Consider the following 23,289-nt stretch of genomic DNA (forward strand, 5'->3'; position numbering starts at 1 on the left):
TCCGCCGGACGCTCCTCGGCTGCTGCTGCTGCCCGACCCGGCGTCTCCCTTGGGTCCCTGGGGTCCTCGCTCGCCCTTCTCTCCTCTGTCACCCTTCTCTCCTCTGGGTCCTGGAACAATCGCAGCCATTAGCCTCCGTGAAAAACAAAACGCCGAACGATTAACGAGGGGAAAGCGAGCGGATTTACGGCCCCGGAGGAGCCGCTTTGTCCGCTTAAAGCAACGACTTTGTTTACGAGAAAATACACCGACTCGAGCGAAAACGTGACTTTGAGCGAGGTCAAAGTCGTTTTTGCGGCTGAAACGTCCCTGATGGACCGAGATCACGTGGCATCGCACGTCTGAACCGCTCAAAACGTCGGAAAAAAGACGCAAACTTTAGTGCGGCCGCCACTCGCTCGCTCTTGCGCCCCCTGCTGGGCGAAAACATGAACGTGATGGTGGAAAGTAACAAAGTACAAAGGTAAAAAGTACCGCATTGTAGCTTTGGCGGTAGAGCTCCCCCTGCAGCTCGAGCGTGGAAATACATCGTCAGAGAACAGACACTTTTTTCTCTTTTTCACGTTTTTCGTCCGTTCTTGACCACAAACTAAAACATTTAACATTGCCATGGTTTCTCAGGAGTCGTGTTCAAGGCTGCTGTTCCACCCACAGACAGCAGGGGGCGAGCAGGCTGTTCCACCCACAGACAGCAGGGGGCGAGCAGGCTGTTCCACCCACAGACAGCAGGGGGCGAGCAGGCTGTTCCACCCACAGACAGCAGGGGGCGAGCAGGCTGTTCCACCCACAGACAGCAGGGGGCGAGCAGGCTGTTCCACCCACAGACAGCAGGGGGCGAGCAGGCTGTTCCACCCACTGACAGCAGAGAGCGAGCAGGCTGTTCCACCCACTGACAGCAGAGGGCGAGCAGGCTGTTCCACCCACTGACAGCAGAGGGCGAGCAGGCTGTTCCACCCACAGACAGCAGGGGGCGAGCAGGCTGTTCCACCCACAGACAGCAGGGGGCGAGCAGGCTGTTCCACCCACAGACAGCAGAGGGCGAGCAGGCTGTTCCACCCACAGACAGCAGGGGGCGAGCAGGCTGTTCCACCCACAGACAGCAGGGGGCGAGCAGGCTGTTCCACCCACAGACAGCAGAGGGCGAGTAGAGGCTCCACGCTCCATAAATCGCACAATGTTATGTAACATATCATTAATTTTAAAAAGCCAATGCGTTTAATAAACATATTTCAATCATGGAAACAACTGCAACACCGACGTATCGATACAGCTGCGCTCGATATTACAAAAGGGCTCAATATCGATACAGCAGCCCTCGATAACGATACAGCAGCCCTCGATATCGATACAGCAGCGCTCGATATCGATACAGTTTGATATCAGGCGCTAAACCGACCCTTTAAAAGTCTGTCAACAACAGCAACACTGTAAAACATCATCTGAATCTGATGATACTTTTGTGAAACTCAAATACAATCTTCAGTTAGAAATGTGTGTTTTTCTGACATTTTTACCCTGGAAAGTTGTAATTTAGTTTGTGTAAAAGATCGTTATTATTTAGATCTGATGTGAGTTAAATATGAGTTTATAAATCAAAATATTCTGACTTTTCAAAGGGTGTGACATTTGAGCACTAAACATGCAGAGCGCCTCCTCCTGGCCAGAGTGAAGCCATGCAGCTGTCCAGACTATGTCCAGACCCGGTCCAGACTCACCTGGGGCCCCGGGGCCAGACTCCAGGGCTGTGTACAGACGGCTCTCAGGGATCACTGTCACAAACAGAGTGTTTCAGGCCTTAAAGACGCTCACACTGAACTGCACAAGACTCTGAACTCCAATCCAAACTCTAATATATATATATCTCAAAACATAAAATACTTGTAATACATAATACATTATTTTCTTAAATGTCCCTTTTCTGTGAGTAAACCCCTTTCAGCTGCAGCGCCTTAACATGAATATACAAACAAAATAACATGAAACGTAAAGTGCATTTCTTTGAGTAAAACACAGAATCTGAGTGTGATTCCAACTCTGGCCAAGAGATGGAGACACAGCAGCACAGAGCCTTTCACTTCTGCCTGAGGCTTTTCAAAATAAGAGTCTCAGAAAACATGAATTTACCTAAGAAGCAGTAAAAGTTAGAGTTTGATCTGTCCGACAAAGACGTCAACAACAACAACAACAACAACAACAACAACAACCACAACAAAACTTTGAAATGACAGCGTGATCACACAAACACTCACCTATTCCCCGGGTCTCGTGGCGCCTGTCGGCGACCTCGTCGGGCTCGTTGGGTCTGGTCACTGGAGGTTCTCGTAAAGGAGGAGGAGACGTCTGAAACGGAGAATCAGGTCAGCGTTTCCCTTTAACAAAAGAGACTATGGCGGCCCCACACGGTCCAATATCATCCCCCACACGGTCCAATATCATCCCCCACACGGTCCAATATCATCCCCCACACGGTCCAATATCATCCCCCACACGGTCCAATATCATCCCCCACACGGTCCAATATCATCCCCCACACGGTCCAATATCATCCCCCACACGGTCCAATATCATCCCCCACACGGTCCAATATCATCCCCCACACGGTCCAGTATCATCCCCCACACGGTCCAATATCATCCCCCACACGGTCCAATATCATCCCCCACACGGTCCAATATCATCCCCCACACGGTCCAATATCATCCCCCACACGGTCCAATATCATCCCCCACACGGTCCAGTACCATCCCCCACACGGTCCAATATCATCCCCCACACGGTCCAATATCATCCCCCACACGGTCCAATATCATCCCCCACACGGTCCAATATCATCCCCCACACGGTCCAATATCATCCCCCACACGGTCCAATATCATCCCCCACACGGTCCAATATCATCCCCCACACGGTCCAATATCATCCCCCACACGGTCCAATATCATCCCCCACACGGTCCAATATCATCCCCCACACGGTCCAATATCATCCCCCACACGGTCCAATATCATCCCCCACACGGTCCAATATCATCCCCCACACGGTCCAATATCATCCCCCACACGGTCCAATATCATCCCCCACACGGTCCAATATCATCCCCCACACGGTCCAATATCATCCCCCACACGGTCCAATATCATCCCCCACACGGTCCAATATCATCCCCCACACGGTCCAATATCATCCCCCACACGGTCCAATATCATCCCCCACACGGTCCAATATCATCCCCCACACGGTCCAATATCATCCCCCACACGGTCCAATATCATCCCCCACACGGTCCAGTATCATCCCCCACACGGTCCAATATCATCCCCCACACGGTCCAATATTCTCCCACATGGTAGAAATATCTCAAGTATCTGAGTCAGAGTAGAAGTATCTGAAGTTGGAGTAGAAGTATCTGAAGTCGGAGTAGAAGTATCTGAAGTCGAAGTACAAGTATCTGAAGACGGAGTAGAAGTATCTGAAGGCACAATAGAAGTATCTGAAGTCGAAGTAGAAGTATCTGAAGTCACAGTAGAAGTATCTGAAGTCACAGTAGAAGTATCTGAAGTTGGAGTAGAAGTATCTGAAGTCGGAGTAGAAGTATCTGAAGTCACAGTAGAAGTATCTGAAGTTGGAGTAGAAGTATCTGAAGTCGGAGTAGAAGTATCTGAAGTCACAGTAGAAGTATCTGAAGTCGAAGTATCTGAAGTCGAAGTAGAAGTATCTGAAGTCATAGTAGAAGTATCTGAAGTCAGAGTAGAAGTATCTGAAGTTGGAGTAGAAGTATCTGAAGTCACAGTAGAAGTATCTGAAGTCACAGTAGAAGTATCTGAAGTTGGAGTAGAAGTATCTGGTTTTCCTTCTCTTTGGCTGAAAATATGTGAAGATTCACTTCCACAAATATGACGGATGATCCATCATCTGCTGGAGGTTCATAAAGATTCCAGTGGATTTGAACCGCACGACCTCTGGTGTGAGGGAGGAGCCTCTGGTGTGAGGGAGGAGCTCCATCCACATCATTCTCAGATCATTAGTTTCTCCTCGTTATCGTTTCTTTTCCCCGTCAGGAATTCATGATTGTCTTTGTTGCCTGAGCAATGTCTATAATTTGTCCTCTTCAAACAGCTTTAGCTGCACCTCAGACCAAGGACGTTTCACCATCGTTACTTTCCTCCAGAGAACGACAAGCTTATGATCATTGAAAAGACAACTGGCCCTCGCTCCGCCCTCGTCCCTCGCCCTGTACTCGTCCCTCGCTCCATCCCTAGCTCAGTCCTCGTCCCTCACTCCGTCCTCGTCCCTCGCTCCATCCCTAGCTCAGTCCTCGTCCCTCACTCCGTCCTCGTCCCTCGCTCCGTCCTCGTCCCTCGCCCCGTTCCGCCCTCGTCCCTCGCTCCATTCCTCGCTCCGCCCTCGTCCCTCGCCCCGTCCCTCGCTCCGTCCTCGTCCCTCGCTCCGTCCTCTTCCCTCGCCCCGTCCCTCGCTCCGTCCTCGTCCCTCGCTCCGTCCTCGTCCCTCGCTCCGTCCTCGTCCCTCGCCCCGTCCCTCGCTCCGTTCTCGTCCCTCCCTCCGTCCTCGTCCCTCGCCCCGTCCCTCGCTCCGTCCTCGTCCCTCGCTCCGTCCTCGTCCCTCGCTCCGTCCTTTGCCCCGTCCCTTGCTCCGTCCTCGTCCCTCGCTCCGTCCACGTCCCTCGCTCCGTCCTCGTCCCTCGCTCCGTCCTCGTCCCTCGCCCCGTCCCTCGCTCCGCCCTCGTCCCTCGCTCCGTCCTCGTCCCTCGCCCCGTCCCTTGCTCCGTCCTCGTCCCTCGCTCCGTCCTCGTCCCTCGCCCCGTGCCTCGCTCCGTCCTCGTCCCTCGCTCCGTCCTTGTCCCTCGCCCCGTCCTCGTCTCTCGCTCCGTCCTCGTCCCTCGCCCCGTCCCTCGCTCCGCCCTCGTCCCTCGCTCCGTCCTCGTCCCTCGCTCCGTCCTCGTCCCTCGCTCCGCCCTCGTCCCTCGCTCCGTCCTCGTCCCTCGCCACGTCCCTCGCTCCGTCCTCGTCCCTCGCTTCGTCCTCGTCCCTCGCCCCGTCCCTCGCTCCGTCCTCGTGCCTCACTCCGTCCTCATCCCTCGACCCGTCCCTCGCTCCGCCCTCGTCCCTCGCTCCGTCCTCGTCCCTCGCTCCGTCCTCGTCCCTCGCCCCGTCCCTCGCTCCGTCCTCGTCCCTCGCTCCGTCCTCGTCCCTCGCCCCGTCCCTCGCTCCGTCCTCGTCCCTCGCTCCGTCCTCGTCCCTCGCCCCGTCCCTCGCTCCGTCCTCGTCCCTCGCTCCGTCCTTCGCCCCGTCCCTCGCTCCACCCTCGTCCCTCGCTCCGTCCTCGTCCCTCGCTCCGTCCTCGTCCCTCGCTCCGTCCTCGTCCCTCGCCCCGTCCCTCGCTCCGTCCTCGTCCCTCGCTCCGTCCTTCGCCCCGTCCCTCGCTCCACCCTCGTCCCTCGCTCCGTCCTCGTCCCTCGCTCCGTCCTCGTCCCTCGCCCCGTCCCTCGCTCCGTCCTCGTCCCTCGCTCCGTCCTCGTCCCTCGCCCCGTCCCTCGCTCCGTCCTCGTCCCTCGCTCCGTCCTTCGCCCCGTCCCTCGCTCCACCCTCGTCCCTCGCTCCGTCCTCGTCCCTCGCTCCGTCCTCGTCCCTCGCCCCGTCCCTCGCTCCGTCCTCGTCCCTCGCTCCGTCCTCGTCCCTCGCCCCGTCCCTCGCTCCGTCCTCGTCCCTCGCTTCGCCCTCGTCCCTCGCTCCGTCCTTCCCTTGGAGAGGGAGGGAGAAGGAGGGAGGGACGAGGGAGCGAGATCAGTCTTTCAACCAATAAGATGAAAGGAAGTCTTAGAGGGTCCAGATGAACCGCCCATGACCCCTGCTGGACAGATGAGGCATTACGCCGTCTGTGCTGCTGGTCAGACTGAAGCAGAGAGTAAATGAGACTTTTAGTCTTTAGTTTGGACAATATTAAACCTGCAGAATGAACATTTCACTGCGTCGACATCAAAACAGTTTTGGAATTCAAACCAAACAAAGAGTGACTCATCGGAAATCCACCCAAATCTCACCAAATCTCACCATTAAAAATAATTATAAAGCGGCTTCAGGTTCACATCGTTCACCCAGATCCAGGTCTGGACAATTAGTCCCACATTCAAATGGAAAACATCAAATCACAAAAGGTTTAGTCCTGGTTTAGTCCTGGTTTAGACCTGGTTTAGACCTGGTTTAGTCCTGGTTTAGTCCTGGTTTAGACCTGGTTTAGTCCTGGTTTAGACTTGGTTTAGTCCTGGTTTAGCCCTGGTTTGGACCTGGTTTAGACCTGGTTTAGACCTGGTTTAGACTTGGTTTAGTCCTGGTTTAGACCTGGTTTAGACCTGGTTTAGTCTTGGTTTAGTCCTGGTTTAGTCCTGGTTTAGACCTGGTTTAGCCCTGGTTTAGCCCGGGTTTAGCCCGGGTTTAGTCCTGGTTTAGACCTGGTTTAGCCCTGGTTTAGCCCGGGTTTAGTCCTGGTTTAGACTTGGTTTAGTCCTGGTTTAGACCTGGTTTAGCCCTGGTTTAGACTTGGTTTAGTCCTGGTTTAGACCTGGTTTAGTCCTGGTTTAGAACTGGTTTAGCCCTGATTTAGTTCTGGTTTAGTCTTGGTTCTGGTTTCATCAGATTAAACTGTGATGAGACTCAGGATCAAACGAGAAAATGAAATACTCAAAACAAACCAGGTTAAACCAGATCTAAACCAGGTCTAAACCAGGACTAAACCAGATCTAAACCAGGTCTAAACCAGGACTAAACCAGGTCTAAACCAGGACTAAACCAGGTCTAAACCAGATCTAAACCAGGTCTAAACCAGGACTAAACCAGGTCTAAACCAGGACTAAACCAGGACTAAACCAGGACTAAACCAGGACTAAACCAGGACTAAACCAGGACTAAACCAGGTCTAAACCAGGTCTAAACCAGGACTAAACCAGGACTAAACCAGGACTAAACCAGGACTAAACCAGATCTAAACCAGGACTAAACCAGGACTAAACCAGGACTAAACAGCCTGAGGCGTTGGCCTGATCCATAAAAACCTCCTTTCGCAGATGTGGAATCTAAAATAATCTATGAGGATCAAAACTAAAGATAAAACATGAAGATATTTGACAGTCTGACGATGGAGAAGCAGCAGAACCTTAAATACTTCACACAGTAACAACACCACGGCCAAGCACCGTCGCCATAGGAACGGAAACTAAACGTCACGCTTCCATTGCAACTCCAAAAACATGATCAAAAAGTCCTAAAAATATCACAAATAAACATCCACCACCAACCATCCCCCCTCCCCTTTCACCTGGTATCACCCCCCCTCCCCTTTCACCTGGTATCAACCCCCCTCCCCTTTCACCTGGTATCACCCCCCCTCCCCTTTCACCTGGTATCACCCCCCCTCCCCTTTCACCTGGTATCACCCCCCCTCCCCTTTCACCTGGTATCAACCCCCCTCCCCTTTCACCTGGTATCAACCCCCCTCCCCTTTCACCTGGTATCAACCCCCCTCCCCTTTCACCTGGTATCTCCCATAGAGAGGATGCACTGGGTCTCAGCGTTGCCAGGACTCATTGTCATATTAAAAATCAAACCAACCCGGGGCCCTGTGTAAAAATAGCCCCCCCTGGTGCTATTTCTGTGTCACATCACACAGATGGGAAAACAACATGCGAGTCAGGCCCAATCTGAGACATTTGATTCATATTATCTGTGAAAAGATAAAGCCCAGTCCCACTGAAACTAGTCTGAAACTTGTTGTGCTAAATGTCACATCCTTATGTAACAAATCACTCTTAATTAATATTTTATTTCTTCTTATAATCTTAATTTTATGTTTTTGACCAAAAACATTTCTTGACAAAATCCCAATAAATTTTGTTCTAATAGAATCTGCTTTACCTAATATTAAGTAGTTATACAAGTCTCTACAGCACTGCCAAAGTTTTATTGATGATTTGACTGAGACGTTTCAGTCGCACAGACTCTGATGGTTTGGTCATTACAGGTGATTTCAATGTTCATGTGGATCATGATTGTGACAGAAACGCTAAAGAGCTTGATGCTGTTGAAACCTTCAGTCTTACTCAGCATCTGAGAGGCCCCGCCGACAGCACAGTGACCCCATCCACAGCACAGTGACCCCGCCCACAGCACAGTGACCCCATCCACAGCACAGTGACCCCACCCACAGCACAGTGACCCCACCCACAGCACAGTGACCCCACCCACAGCACAGTGACCCCACCCACAGCACAGTGACCCCACCCACAGCACAGTGACCCCATCCACAGCACAGTGACCCCACCCACAGCACAGTGACCCCACCCACAGCACAGTGACCCCACCCACAGTAGAACACAGTCGAAGTCAAAGCTCCAGGTTCAAAAAGAGATTTACAAAGAGAAGCAGAACATGGACAACCTCATTTTATGTAGAACTGGGGAAAAAAAAATCTGAAATAATTAGAAGCTGCAGTAACAAGGGGCGTGTCCTGTTGCCACAGTAACAGATGAACAAACCCTCCAGCTCAGCTGCCGTTAGAACTCATTTCCACATCAAGTGTCATGAGTTTACATTATTCTTTAATGACAAAGTTCAGGGCATTAAAAATACTATAAATCCCACAATGCTAAAAATCACCCTGAAACCACGAGACACTTAGAGCTCACTCACTTTGCACCTGTAACTGACAAAACTGTCCATGAGATCATCACCAGACTGAGTTATCAGCACCACCAGTAGTTTTCAGAGGAGCCCCCTCAGCGCCAGTCATTAAACTAAGTCATTAAACTAAGTCATTAAACTAAGTCATTAAACTAAGTCATTAAACTAAGTCATTAAACTAAGTCATTCAAATAAGCAGCTCGTTAAACGCTGAGATGCAACTTTTAAGTCATAACTGTGTCTATCACCGAGAAACCAAAACTGAAAAGACTAAAAACACCTTTAATGAAGTAAAGCACAAAAAACACAAATTGCAAGTGACTTTTCAATGAAAAAAGCTCAAAGCGTCTGTAAAGAACAGACTTAGAAAGTAGTAATAGTGTAATAGTAATAGTATAATTGTAGTAATAATATAGTAGTAATAGTTTGATAATAGTAATAATATAGTAGCAATAGTATAATGTACTATTATATTATTACTACAATTATACTAATAGTAGTAATAGTATAATTGTAGTAATAATATAATTGTAGTAATAATATAATAGTATAATAATAGTAATAGTATTGTATTAATAGTATGATAGTGGAATAGTATAGTAGTAGTAATAGTGGAATAGTGTAGTAGTAGTAATAGTATAGTAGTATAATAGTAGTAATATAGTATAATAGTAGTAATAATAGTGCAGTAATAGTATAATAATAGTATTAATATAGTAGTAAAAGTATAATGTACTATTATATTATTACTACAATTATACTAATAGTAGTAATAGTATAATTGTAGTAATAATATAATTGTAGTAATAATATAATAGTATAATAATAGTAATAGTATTGTAGTCATAGTATAATAGTGTAATAGTATAGTAGTATAATAGTGGTAATAGTATAATAGTAGTATTAGTATAGTAACAATACTATAGTAGTATAATAGTAATAATATAGTAGTAATAGTATAATAATAGTAGTAATAGTATAATAATAGTAATAATAGTATAATAATAGTAATAATAGTATACTAGTAGTAATAATATAGTAGTAATAGTATAATAGTAGTAGTAATAGTATAATAATAGTAATAATAGTATACTAGTAGTAATAATATAGTAGTAATAGTATAATAGTAGCAGTAATAGTATAATAATAGTAATAATAGTATACTAGTAGTAATAATATAGTAGTAATAGTATAATAATAGTAATAATAGTATAATAATAGTAATAATAGTATACTAGTAGTAATAATATAGTAGTAATAGTATAATAGTAGTAGTAATAGTATAATAATAGTAATAATAGTATACTAGTAGTAATAATATAGTAGTAATAGTATAATAGTAGCAGTAATAGTATAATAATAGTAATAATAGTATACTAGTAGTAATAATATAGTAGTAATAGTATAATAGCATGAAGTAACATGTGTTTCTTACTGTAAGTGCAGTTCTTGCGTGGTTTCTGGGGGAATCGTCGCCGCTTCCTTCTCCAGACGCCTGCAGAGAAAAGCTCACGGTTCAATCGGTCACTTCATTGTTGTAGGTGTGTTTTGGTTAACTTTGTTTTGAAGAAACAGACTTTTTAAAGGGTCTAAAGGATGAATTATTACACGTTGTGGCTTTAGGTTGATTCAAAACACAAATATCCAAAGCCAAGTTTCTCAAAGTAGTTTTACAAACCAGAGAAAAGCAAAATAAAGTGACTTTTATGACTCTTTCTAGTTTAAGTGTTGGTTTGATCCTGGACATGAGCCGCCTGTGGTTTGACCTCTGACCTCAGTGAAAAGGACTTAAACGTTAGTGTTTGTTTAGACAAGGAGTGGAACAAGTGTGCTGCCCCCTGCTGGTCGGACCTCCCACTGTCACAGCTGTTCTGTAGTGACAATATCAAACTGCAGGGGGCGCAAGAAGAGGAGCACCACTGGATTAGACCTGGTTTACACCTGGTTTAGTCCTGGTTTAGTCCTGGTTTAGACCAGGTTTAGACCAGGTTTAGACCTGGTTTAGACCTGGTTTAGACCTGGTTTAGACCTGGTTTAGACCTGGTTTAGACCTGGTTTAGATCTGGTTTAGATCTGGTTTAGACCTGGTTTAGATCTGGTTTAGACCTGGTTTAGACCTGGTTTAGATCTGGTTTAGACCTGGTTTAGACCTGGTTTAGATCTGGTTTAGACCTGGTTTAGACCTGGTTTAGACCTGGTTTAGACCTGGTTTAGATCTGGTTTAGACCTGGTTTAGATCTGGTTTAGACCTGGTTTAGACCTGGTTTAGACCTGGTTTAGACCTGGTTTAGATCTGGTTTAGACCTGGTTTAGATCTGGTTTAGACCTGGTTTAGACCTGGTTTAGACCTGGTTTAGACCTGGTTTAGATCTGGTTTAGACCTGGTTTAGATCTGGTTTAGATCTGGTTTAGACCTGGTTTAGATCTGGTTTAGACCTGGTTTAGACCTGGTTTGGACCTGGTTTAGACCTGGTTTAGACCTGGTTTGGACCTGGTTTAGACCTGGTTTAGACCTGGTTTAGACCTGGTTTGGACCTGGTTTAGACCTGGTTTAGACCGCTGTGGTTACCATGTCGGAGTCGTCCTCGTCGTCCTCACACTGCCGCTCAGCTGCTCTGGGGTCGCCCACGATCCTCAGCTCACTGAACACGCCCTGGACACGGTTTAATCACAGAAAAGACACGTTACATTAAATATTACCACGAGCACAATAAAAAGATGATTCCAAGATCTATGAATATGTCCTGGAAATACATAAGTGTGATCTGTGTTTGGTTCTGGTTTACACCTGGTTTAGTCCTAGTTTACTCCTGGTTTAGTCCTGGTTTAGTCCTAGTTTAGTCCTGGTTTAGACCTAGTTTAGTCCTGGTTTAGTCCTAGTTTAGTCCTGGTTTAGTCCTGGTTTAGTCCTAGTTTAGTCCTAGTTTAGTCCTGGTTTAGTCCTGGTTTAGTCCTAGTTTAGTCCTGGTTTGGTTTTTGCCGCACACAGAGTGAACTCTAGACGTTCAGAGCTGAAAGTCTCACATTCTCTGATCTTATCTTCAAACTCGTCATATTTCTAAAGACTTTATCAAACGCTCATTTATGAAACACAAACACAGACTGAACACAGACTGAACACAGACTGAACACAGACTGAACACAGACTGAACACAGACTGAACACTGACTGAACACTGACTGAACACAGACTGAACACAGACTGAACACTGACTGAACACAGACTGAACACAGACTGAACACTGACTGAACACTGACTGAACACTGACTGAACACAGACTGAACACTGACTGAACACAGACTGAACACAGACTGAACACAGACTGAACACAGACTGAACACAGACTGAACACTGACTGAACACTGACTGAACACAGACTGAACACAGACTGAACACTGACTGAACACAGACTGAACACAGACTGAACACTGACTGAACACAGACTGAACACAGACTGAACACAGACTGAACACTGACTGAACACTGACTGAACACAGACTGAACACAGACTGAACACTGACTGAACACAGACTGAACACAGACTGAACACAGACTGAACACAGACTGAACACAGACTGAACACTGACTGAACACTGACTGAACACAGACTGAACACAGACTGAACACTGACTGAACACAGACTGAACACAGACTGAACACAGACTGAACACTGACTGAACACTGACTGAACACAGACTGAACACTGACTGAACACAGACTGAACACAGACTGAACACTGACTGAACACAGACTGAACACTGACTGAACACAGTTCCTGCAGAAGCTGAACTCCTCTGGCTGAACCTTGATCTCCATCTTAAACCTGATGCCACGCCCTAAAGCGGGCGTGTGCTTAACGTGAGCGTGTGACTTTGGACTGACCAGGAACTTGTCGGCGTCGGCCCCTCCGGCCTGTCCCACGAACACTCCGGCCCCCGGCTCCAGCTCCACGGGGCCGGGCGAGCGCTGCAGCCTCGTCACCTGCGGCTCGGCGTCACAGTTCAGGTAAAACTTCACCGTGTCCCCGTCCACGGCCAGAGCCAGACGCGTCCACTGGTCCTTCAGCGACGGGACGGGGAAGCGGGCCGCCTCGTGGCTGACGCCGGCGCCGCGCTCCGTGTAGAACAGGATCACCTGTCACATTAGCATTAGCATTAGCGTCTTGAGTTTGACAAATACGTTGTGCTAAAAGCTCAAGAATCACAGTTAAAAACAATGGACATGAGACACATTAGAAACACGAACAGAAAGATGTCAAGACTGGAATAAAGAAAGTAAAAAGAAGACATTGATAAGTTTATTGTGTGTTGTTATTATTCTTCACGTAAAGTGTGTTTTAGTGTTAAGTCAAAGGTCAAAAGGGTCAAATGTCATAAGATTGCTCTTCTTTCTGCTCCTCGTCATTTCTTTTCAGTGTTCTCGCTGAGGGCTTTGGCGGCACCCGCCAGGTGGCCCGCCATGTGGCCGCCAGCACCCGCCAGGTGGCCCGCCATGTGGCCGCCAGCACCCGCCATGTGGCCCGCCATGTGGCCGCCAGCACCCGCCAGGTGGCCCGCCATGTGGCCGCCAGCACCCGCCATGTGGCCGCCAGCACCCGCCATGTGGCCGCCAGCACCCGCCATGTGGCCGCCGGCACCCGCCATGCTGAAAAGATCCCGCCAGGTATTAAGAGAACCGTGTGCGCGCCACGGGCATTTTAGGGTGCTGCTGCCGCCGCCGCCGCCGCCGCCACTGCGCTCGCTCGTGCGTTCAGGTGCCGCAGCCAAAAGCCAACATGATCACACTCCGCCACAGGAGCGCAGTCTGGCGTAAATTGCAGCGCTCATTTACGGCGAACGGCGTTAAAAGCACAGCTTTATTTTGTAAAAGTGTCCGAAAATACGTGGCTCCTGAGGGCCGGAGTGAGATTATGTTTCATGATCATGGCTTTTCCATAACGATCGGCGTGGGCACATTTTTTAAGTACTTTTTGCTAAAGCCGCCCAGCGAGAACACGCTGAAGGTCCGAGTCACTTAATGTCACTGATGAGCTCGTTCATATGTCATGAATTGTGTGTTCAGGCGTGTAGAGGCGTGTTCAGGCGTGTAAAGGCGTGTTCAGGCGTGTAAAGGCGTGTTCAGGCGTGTAAAGGCGTGTTCAGGCGTGTAAAGGCGTGTTCAGGCGTGTAAAGGCATGTTCAGGCGTGTAAAGGCGTGTAAAGGCGTGTTCAGGCGTGTAGAGGCGTGTTCAGGCGTGTAAAGGCGTGTTCAGGCGTGTAGAGGCGTGTAAAGGCGTGTTCAGGTGTGTAAAGGCGTGTTCAGGCGTGTAAAGGCGTGTTCAGGCGTGTAAAGGCGTGTTCAGGCGTGTAAAGGCGTGTTCAGGCGTGTAAAGGCGTGTTCAGGCGTGTAGAGGCGTGTTCAGGCGTGTAAAGGCGTGTTCAGGCGTGTAAAGGCGTGTTCAGGCGTGTAAAGGCGTGTTCAGGCGTGTAAAGGCGTGTTCAGGCGTGTAAAGGCGTGTTCAGGTGTGTAAAGGCGTGTTCAGGTGTGTAAAGGCGTGTTCAGGCGTGTAGAGGCGTGTAAAGGCGTGTTCAGGTGTGTAAAGGCGTGTTCAGGCGTGTAAAGGCGTGTTCAGGCGTGTAAAGGCGTGGCGTGTAAAGGCGTGTTCAGGCGTGTAAAGGCGTGTTCAGGCGTGTAAAGGCGTGTTCAGGCGTGTAAAGGCGTGTTCAGGCGTGTAAAGGCGTGTTCAGGCGTGTAGAGGCGTGTTCAGGCGTGTAAAGGCGTGTTCAGGTGTGTAAAGGCGTGTTCAGGCGTGTAAAGGCGTGTTCAGGCGTGTAAAGGCGTGTTCAGGTGTGTAAAGGCGTGTTCAGGTGTGTAAAGGCGTGTTCAGGCGTGTTCAGGTGTGTAAAGGCGTGTTCAGGTGTGTAAAGGCGTGTTCAGGTGTGTAAAGGCGTGTTCAGGCGTGTAAAGGCGTGTTCAGGTGTGTAAAGGCGTGTTCAGGCGTGTAAAGGCGTGTAAAGGCGTGTTCAGGCGTGTAGAGGCGTGTTCAGGCGTGTAAAGGCGTGTTCAGGCGTGTAAAGGCGTGTTCAGGTGTGTAAAGGCGTGTTCAGGCGTGTAAAGGCGTGTTCAGGCGTGTAAAGGCGTGTTCAGGCGTGTAAAGGCGTGTTCAGGCGTGTAAAGGCGTGTAAAGGCGTGTTCAGGCGTGTAGAGGCGTGTTCAGGCGTGTAAAGGCGTGTTCAGGCGTGTAGAGGCGTGTAAAGGCGTGTTCAGGTGTGTAAAGGCGTGTTCAGGCGTGTAAAGGCGTGTTCAGGCGTGTAAAGGCGTGTTCAGGCGTGTAAAGGCGTGTTCAGGCGTGTAAAGGCGTGTTCAGGCGTGTAAAGGCGTGTTCAGGAAGGCGTGTTCAGGCGTGTAAAGGCGTGTTCAGGTGTGTAAAGGCGTGTTCAGGCGTGTAAAGGCGTGTTCAGGCGTGTAAAGGCATGTTCAGGTGTGTAAAGGCGTGTTCAGGCGTGTAGAGGCGTGTAAAGGCGTGTTCAGGTGTGTAAAGGCGTGTTCAGGCGTGTAAAGGCGTGTTCAGGCGTGTAAAGGCGTGTTCAGGCGTGTAAAGGCGTGTTCAGGCGTGTAAAGGCGTGTTCAGGCGTGTAAAGGCGTGTTCAGGCGTGTAGAGGCGTGTTCAGGCGTGTAAAGGCGTGTTCAGGTGTGTAAAGGCGTGTTCAGGCGTGTAAAGGCGTGTTCAGGCGTGTAAAGGCGTGTTCAGGTGTGTAAAGGCGTGTTCAGGTGTGTAAAGGCGTGTTCAGGCGTGTTCAGGTGTGTAAAGGCGTGTTCAGGTGTGTAAAGGCGTGTTCAGGTGTGTAAAGGCGTGTTCAGGCGTGTAAAGGCGTGTTCAGGCGTGTAAAGGCGTGTTCAGGTGTGTAAAGGCGTGTTCAGGCGTGTAAAGGCGTGTTCAGGTGTGTAAAGGCGTGTTCAGGCGTGTAAAGGCGTGTTCAGGCGTGTAAAGGCGTGTTCAGGTGTGTAAAGGCGTGTTCAGGCGTGTAAAGGCGTGTTCAGGCGTGTAAAGGCGTGTTCAGGCGTGTAAAGGCGTGTTTAGGCGTGTAAAGGCGTGTTCAGGCGTGTAAAGGCGTGTTTAGGTGTGTAAAGGCGTGTTCAGGCGTGTAAAGGCGTGTTCAGGCGTGTAAAGGCGTGTTCAGGCGTGTAAAGGCGTGTTCAGGTGTGTAAAGGCGTGTTCAGGCGTGTAAAGGCGTGTTCAGGTGTGTAAAGGCGTGTTCAGGCGTGTAAAGGCGTGTTCAGGCGTGTAAAGGCGTGTTCAGGCGTGTAAAGGCGTGTTCAGGCGTGTAAAGGCGTGTTCAGGTGTGTAAAGGCGTGTTCAGGCGTGTAAAGGCGTGTTCAGGTGTGTAAAGGCGTGTTCAGGCGTGTAAAGGCGTGTTTAGGTGTGTAAAGGCGTGTTCAGGCGTGTAAAGGCGTGTTCAGGCGTGTAAAGGCGTGTTCAGGCGTGTAAAGGCGTGTTCAGGCGTGTAAAGGCGTGTTCAGGTGTGTAAAGGCGTGTTCAGGCGTGTAAAGGCGTGTTCAGGTGTGTAAAGGCGTGTTCAGGCGTGTAAAGGCGTGTTCAGGTGTGTAAAGGCGTGTTCAGGCGTGTAAAGGCGTGTTCAGACGTGTAAAGGCGTGTTCAGAGAGTTAAAAGTTGTTAAACTGGTCGTTAAGTTACGGGACATTCGGCGGGACATTCGGCGGGACATTTAACGGGACATTCGGCGGGACATTCGACGGGACATTCGGCGGGACATTCGACGGGACATTCGACGAGACATTCGACGGGACATTCAATGGGACATTCGGCGGGACATTCGGCGGGACATTTAACGGGACATTCGGCGGGACATTTAACGGGACATTCGGCGGGACATTCGACGGGACATTCGGCGGGACATTCGGCGGGACATTCGACGGGACATTTGACGGGACATTCGGCGGGACATTCGGCGGGACATTCGGCGGGACTGGTTTACCTCCTGGTTGTTGTCCTGGACCTGGGACAGTTTGACCCCGACGTACATGACCCTCTGGGCTTCGTCGATGACGGAGAAGACCACGCCCGCTCGCTCCGTGGTGGGCTTCAGGTGGAAGAGCAGCGCGAAGTTGCGGTGGAACGGATTGGGCAGGTGCGCGCGAGCTAGCTGCCCGGTGTTAGCGGCCGCGCCGAACACGTATCCGGGCGTGTTGTCGGGGCCGAACTCTCGCTCGATTTCTTCAGGGGGCGGGTCCCCGATCAGCTGCAGCAGAGACACGCCGCTGTCCTCTGGAAACGAGACGGAAACACGTGAAGAAAGTAAACAAAAGTGGAGAAAAACAGAATCTAATGAGCAACGTGACCGACGAGGCGACGGAAACACCGGAAACGATGAAACTTCACAATTTGGACATTTTTGAAGGTGCACAATGTCATTTTTGTCATGTCATGGTGCAATATATCGATGTCATGGTGCAATATATCGATGTCATGGTGCAATATATCGATGTCATGGTGCAATATATCGATGTCATGGTGCAATATATCGATGTCATGGTGCAATATATCGATGCCATGGTGCAATATATCGATTTCATGGTGCAATATATCTATGTCATGGTGCAATATATATATGTCATGGTGCAATATATCGATGTCATGGTGCAATATATCGATGTCATGGTGCAATATATCGATGTCATGGTGCAATATATCGATGTCATGGTGCAATATATCGATGTCATGGTGCAATATATATATGTCATGGTGCAATATATCGATGTCATGGTGCAATATATCGATGTCATGGTGCAATATAGCGATGTCATGGTGCAATATATCGATTTCATGGTGCAATATATCGATGTCATGGTGCAATATATCGATTTCATGGTGCAATATATCGATTTCATGGTGCAATATATCGATGTCATGGTGCAATATATCGATTTCATGGTGCAATATATCGATGTCATGGTGCAATATATCGATGTCATGGTGCAATATATCGATGTCATGGTGCAATATATCGATGTCATGGTGCAATATATATATGTCATGGTGCAATATATCGATGTCATGGTGCAATATATCGATGTCATGGTGCAATATATCGATGTCATGGTGCATGGTGCAATATATCGATGTCACGGTGCAATATATCGATGTCATGGTGCAATATATCGATGTCATGGTGCAATATATCGATGTCATGGTGCAATATATCGATGTCATGGTGCATGGTGCAATATATTGATGTCATGGTGCAATATAGCGATGTCATGGTGCAATATAGCGATGTCATGGTGCAATATATCGATGTCATGGTGCAATATATCAATGTCATGGTGCAATATATCGATGTCATGGTGCAATATAGCGATGTCATGGTGCAATATATCGATTTCATGGTGCAATATATCGATGCCATGGTGCAATATATCGATTTCATGGTGCAATATAGCGATGTCATGGTGCAATATATCGATTTCATGGTGCAATATATCGATTTCATGGTGCAATATAGCGATGTCATGGTGCAATATATCGATGTCATGGTGCAATATAGCGATGTCATGGTGCAATATATCGATTTCATGGTGCAATATATCGATTTCATGGTGCAATATATCGATTTCATGGTGCAATATATCGATGTCATGGTGCAATATATCGATGTCATGGTGCAATATAGCGATGTCATGGTGCAATATATTGATGTCATGGTGCAATATATCGATGTCATGGTGCAATATATCGATGTCATGGTGCAATATATATATGTCATGGTGCAATATATCGATGTCATGGTGCAATATATCGATGTCATGGTGCAATATATCGATGTCATGGTGCAATATATCGATGTCATGGTGCAATATATCGATGTCATGGTGCAATATATCGATGTCATGGTGCAATATAGCGATGTCATGGTGCAATATATCGATTTCATGGTGCAATATATCGATGTCATGGTGCAATATATCGATTTCATGGTGCAATATATCGATTTCATGGTGCAATATATCGATGTCATGGTGCAATATATTGATTTCATGGTGCAATATATCGATGTCATGGTGCAATATATCGATGTCATGGTGCAATATATCGATGTCATGGTGCAATATATCGATGTCATGGTGTAATATATATATGTCATGGTGCAATATATCGATGTCATGGTGCAATATATCGATGTCATGGTGCAATATATCGATGTCATGGTGCAATATATCGATGTCATGGTGCAATATATCGATGTCATGGTGTAATATATATATGTCATGGTGCAATATATCGATGTCATGGTGCAATATATCGATGTCATGGTGCAATATATCGATGTCATGGTGCATGGTGCAATATATCGATGTCATGGTGCAATATATCGATGTCACGGTGCAATATATCGATGTCATGGTGCAATATATCGATGTCATGGTGCACTATATATATGTCATGGTGCAATATAGCGATGTCATGGTGCAATATATCGATGTCATGGTGCAATATATCGATGTCATGGTGCAATATATCGATGTCATGGTGCAATATATCGATGTCATGGTGCAATATATCGATGTCATGGTGCAATATATCGATGTCATGGTGCAATATAGCGATGTCATGATGCAATATAGCGATGTCATGGTGCAATATATCGATGTCATGGTGCAATATATCGATGTCATGGTGCAATATAGCGATGTCATGGTGCAATATATCGATGTCATGGTGCAATATATCAATGTCATGGTGCAATATATCGATGTCATGGTGCAATATATATATGTCATGGTGCAATATATCGATGTCATGGTGCAATATATCGATGTCATGGTGCAATATAGCGATGTCATGGTGCAATATATCGATGTCATGGTGCAATATATCGATGTCATGGTGCAATATATCGATGTCATGGTGCAATATATCGATGTCATGGTGCAATATATCGATGTCATGGTGCAATATATCGATGTCATGGTGCAATATATCGATGTCATGGTGCAATATAAAGTGATTTCAATAATAAATATGATCAGGTTCAGCGTTTGTGTTTCGAGCGCTGAATATTGTCCCGTTCGACAGTTTTCAGCGTAAATGTTTAAAGCGGCGAGTCACGTCTTAAACATTTGGACTTGACCGTCGTGTCGTCCGTTGCCGTGGCGTTTGCTCAGTAGATCCATGTTCAAACAGGGGGTGGGGCAGCAGGCGTGGGGGGAGGCGCTTTTAAGCTCCGCCTCCAAACCAGGAGCAGAGCCACGTGGTCAGCCATGACTGACCACAGCAGGTCCTCACACGTCCAGCTGCTCTCCAGAGGGACAGAGGACGTGTGAGGACGTGTGAGGACAGAGGACGAGTGAGGACGTGTGAGGTGTGAGGACGTGTGAGGACAGAGGACGTTGGAGGACAGAGGATGATGGAGGACGGTTGAGGACGTGTGAGGACAGAGGACGTTTGAGGACAGAGGACGTGTGAGGACAGAGGACGTTTGAGGACAGAGGACGTGTGAGGACAGAGGACGTGTGAGGACAGAGGACGTTTGAGGACAGAGGACGTGTGAGGACAGAGGACGTTTGAGGACAGAGGACGTGTGAGGACAGTGGACGTGTGAGGACAGATGACGTGTGAGGACGGAGGACGTTTGAGGACAGAGGACGTGTGAGGACAGTGGACGTGTGAGGACAGAGGACGTGTGAGGACGGAGGACGTGTGAGGACAGAGGACGTGTGAGGAAGTGTGAAGAAAGAGGACGTGTGAGGACAGAGGATGTGTGAGGACGGAGGATGTGTGAGGACAGAGGACGTGTGAGGAAGTGTGAAGAAAGAGGACGTGTGAGGACAGAGGACTTGTGAGGACAGAGGACGTTGGAGGACAGAGGATGATGGAGGACGGAGGATGTGTGAGGACGGAGGACGTGTGAGGACAGAGGACTTGTGAGGACAGAGGACGTTGGAGGACAGAGGATGATGGAGGACGGTTGGTTGAGGACGTGTGAGGACAGAGGACGTTTGAGGACAGAGGACGTGTGAGGACAGAGGACGTTTGAGGACAGAGGCGGATCTGAGCTGCAAATGTCATTGGTCCTAAGCAGAGGTGGGAGGAGTCTGTGGGAGGAGTCTGTGGGTTTGGACAAAAGGGACAAAAAATGTGAAATACAAAAGTAAAAAGTGTCAAAAATGACAAAAAAAACAAAAATGTTCATCCTTTTTGTCCTGAAGAGACAGAATCAAACTGAAAATAACGTCCACCATTAAAAGTGTCAAAAGTAGATGAAAAAAGACCCAAAGGCCGAACTGGGGCCACATACAGCCCAAAAAATATATTATATATTTGCCCTTAGGCCAGACCTGGCCCCACCGCACCAGCTGCACCAGGGGCCCCACCACACCAGGGGCCCCACCACACCAGGGGCCCCACCACACCAGGGGCCCCACCACACCAGGGGCCCCACCACACCAGGGGCCCCACCACACCAGGGGCCCCACCACACCACACGTCATAAGGCGCTGGTACAGCTGGCAGCCCGGTGTAAACGCTCTCTCTTCTCTCTCACACTTATTGTGCTTTATCTCCTATATTTTGTAAATATAGTTAGTATATTTTTTCTATTTTACTGTACGATAGGGACACGCGCTGGAAGTTTTTTAATTCAACTGTTTTTGACTTTTTTCGGCTGGATTTGAGCGTTTTTCGTTGCGTTCGTTGTGTTGTTGTGACGTGAGCTAGCTCCGAGCGAGCCCACCAGCCCCCCCCCCGCGCCCTCCGGCCGCGCTAAAGTACGGCGTGTCGTCGGTACACGTTTATATACACGTTTATGTACACGTTTATGTACACGTTTATATACACGTTTATATGAAAGAGGAACTTCACGAACGATCGGGACACGCACTGGAATCGCTTTAAATTAACTTGTTTTGACTTTATTCGGCTGGATTGAGTGTTCTCTTCGTGTCGTTGCGATGTGTCTTGGCTCTGAGTCCCCCGGCCCCGCCCCCCGGCTCCGGCCCCGCCCCCCGGCTCCGGCCCCGCCCCCTGCTCCGGCCCCGCCCCCCTGCTCCGGCCCCGCCCCCCTGCTCCGGCCCCGCCCCCCGGCCGGCGCCGTACCGCGTTTCCACAAAGGAGGAACTCATGAAACTGCGGAGAACAGTCGTCTTACCCGGAGATCGTCACGTTATCCCGTCGCAATACTGACCTAACCTAATACTGATGTGCAATTACTGTGAAATTCATGTGCAATGGTATTTATTTATTTATTTGTCTGTGGGAGTTTTTATTTATTTATAGGAGATCTTCTACTGAAAGTGTTTTTCAGACTTCCTATAAGTGATCTGTTCTTCTGTATCTACCTCTGGATCTACCTGCGTTGCACCAATGAAATTTCCCCATGTGGGACAATAAAGGAATATCTTATCTTATCTTACACCAGGGGCCCCACCACACCAGGGGCCCCACCACACCAGGGGCCCCACCACACCAGGGGCCCCACCACACCAGGGGCCCCACCTGGACACCTTTGTTTTACATCAACATGACCAGAGTTTGGATCCAACACTAGACGAGAGACAAGAGTTTATGGAGAAACATCTGAGGTCACGTTATGTCAGATGCCCCGCCCACACGTCAGATGCCCCGCCCACACATCAGATGCCCCGCCCACACATCAGATGCCCCGCCCACATGACAGATGCCCCACCCACACATCAGATGCCCCGCCCACACATCAGATGCCCCGCCCACACGTCAGATGCCCCGCCCACACGTCAGATGCCCCGCCCACACATCAGATGCCCCGCCCACACGTCAGATGCCCCGCCCACACATCAGATGCCCCGCCCCCTGTTTTGTGAATAAAAACATGTGATATTCCAGAACAGTTTGAAGGAACCGCTCATGTTTCCACACAAACCGCCTCAGAAGCTCCTCATCGCTTTCATCTCCATGACAACCAAACGACTGCAGCTTTTAGTCAAGTTCAATGTCGATTTTCTTCTCGTTCATGTCTTTTTTATGCATTTCCTGTTTGAACGGCCTCGTGTGGAAGTGTCTTTCTTTAAGAGCAGATCTGCAGATGTTTCAGTCTGTTTGAGCCTGCAGCTGAGGCCCCGAGGTCCTGAGGCCCCCGGGCACCAGGCCCTGGAGGCCCCAGGTTCACGATGACAGAGCGATGCTTTGAGCTGCACACGCGACGACAGACGTGTTTTTGTGTTTTTGGAGCGACAGCTGAACTCACAGCGTCGTTTCCACAGACGCTTCACACAGAGCGAGACGTTCCAGTCCACGAGGCTCAGAGACGTTTAAACACGTTTAAACCACATCAAGATGTAAAGATGTGGGTGTAGTGCCTCATTCGTCCAGCAGGGGTCCATTGTAGAAGGAGATTCAGTTGTTTCATCCGGACTCGTTTCGACTCTGATCCAAGAGTCATTTTCAATCTGAGAATCAGGAGCGGGAACTCAGATATTTATCCTACTCTGAGTAAGCCCCGCCCACACCTGATAAAAGGTGTTATTGGTTTCAACAGAAACTAAACCTCTTTGCTTTCTATCAGTCCTTTAATGGCTTCAGTGTCAGGTCTGGGCCTCATCACTAACCCTAAAGCTCCAACGTGGA

The 23,289-nt window shown here is 48.6% G+C and overlaps 1 protein-coding gene across 1 annotated transcript in view; it reads right to left on the reverse strand.

Annotated features, from left to right (window-relative positions):
* The window catches only part of col18a1a (collagen type XVIII alpha 1 chain a), a 165,262-nt gene that overhangs the window by 38,425 nt on the left and 103,548 nt on the right, over window positions 1-23,289 (reverse strand). Inside the window, exons 3-9 of the mRNA XM_072445332.1 lie at window positions 16,667-16,956; window positions 12,573-12,824; window positions 11,260-11,343; window positions 10,126-10,185; window positions 2,250-2,340; window positions 1,716-1,769; window positions 1-110 (exon numbers count right to left, since the gene is read on the reverse strand). The exon at window positions 1-110 is cut by the window's left edge and continues 6 nt beyond it. Coding sequence (XP_072301433.1) covers window positions 1-110; window positions 1,716-1,769; window positions 2,250-2,340; window positions 10,126-10,185; window positions 11,260-11,343; window positions 12,573-12,824; window positions 16,667-16,956 — 941 coding nt within the window. The remainder of the gene's footprint in view (window positions 111-1,715; window positions 1,770-2,249; window positions 2,341-10,125; window positions 10,186-11,259; window positions 11,344-12,572; window positions 12,825-16,666; window positions 16,957-23,289) is intronic.

The sequence above is a fragment of the Eucyclogobius newberryi genome, unplaced genomic scaffold (assembly GCF_026437365.1).
Source record: "Eucyclogobius newberryi isolate DKJ021-1_F unplaced genomic scaffold, fEucNew1.0.hap1 SCAF_14, whole genome shotgun sequence".
In the NCBI taxonomy this organism is placed as follows: Eukaryota; Metazoa; Chordata; class Actinopteri; order Gobiiformes; family Gobiidae; genus Eucyclogobius; species Eucyclogobius newberryi.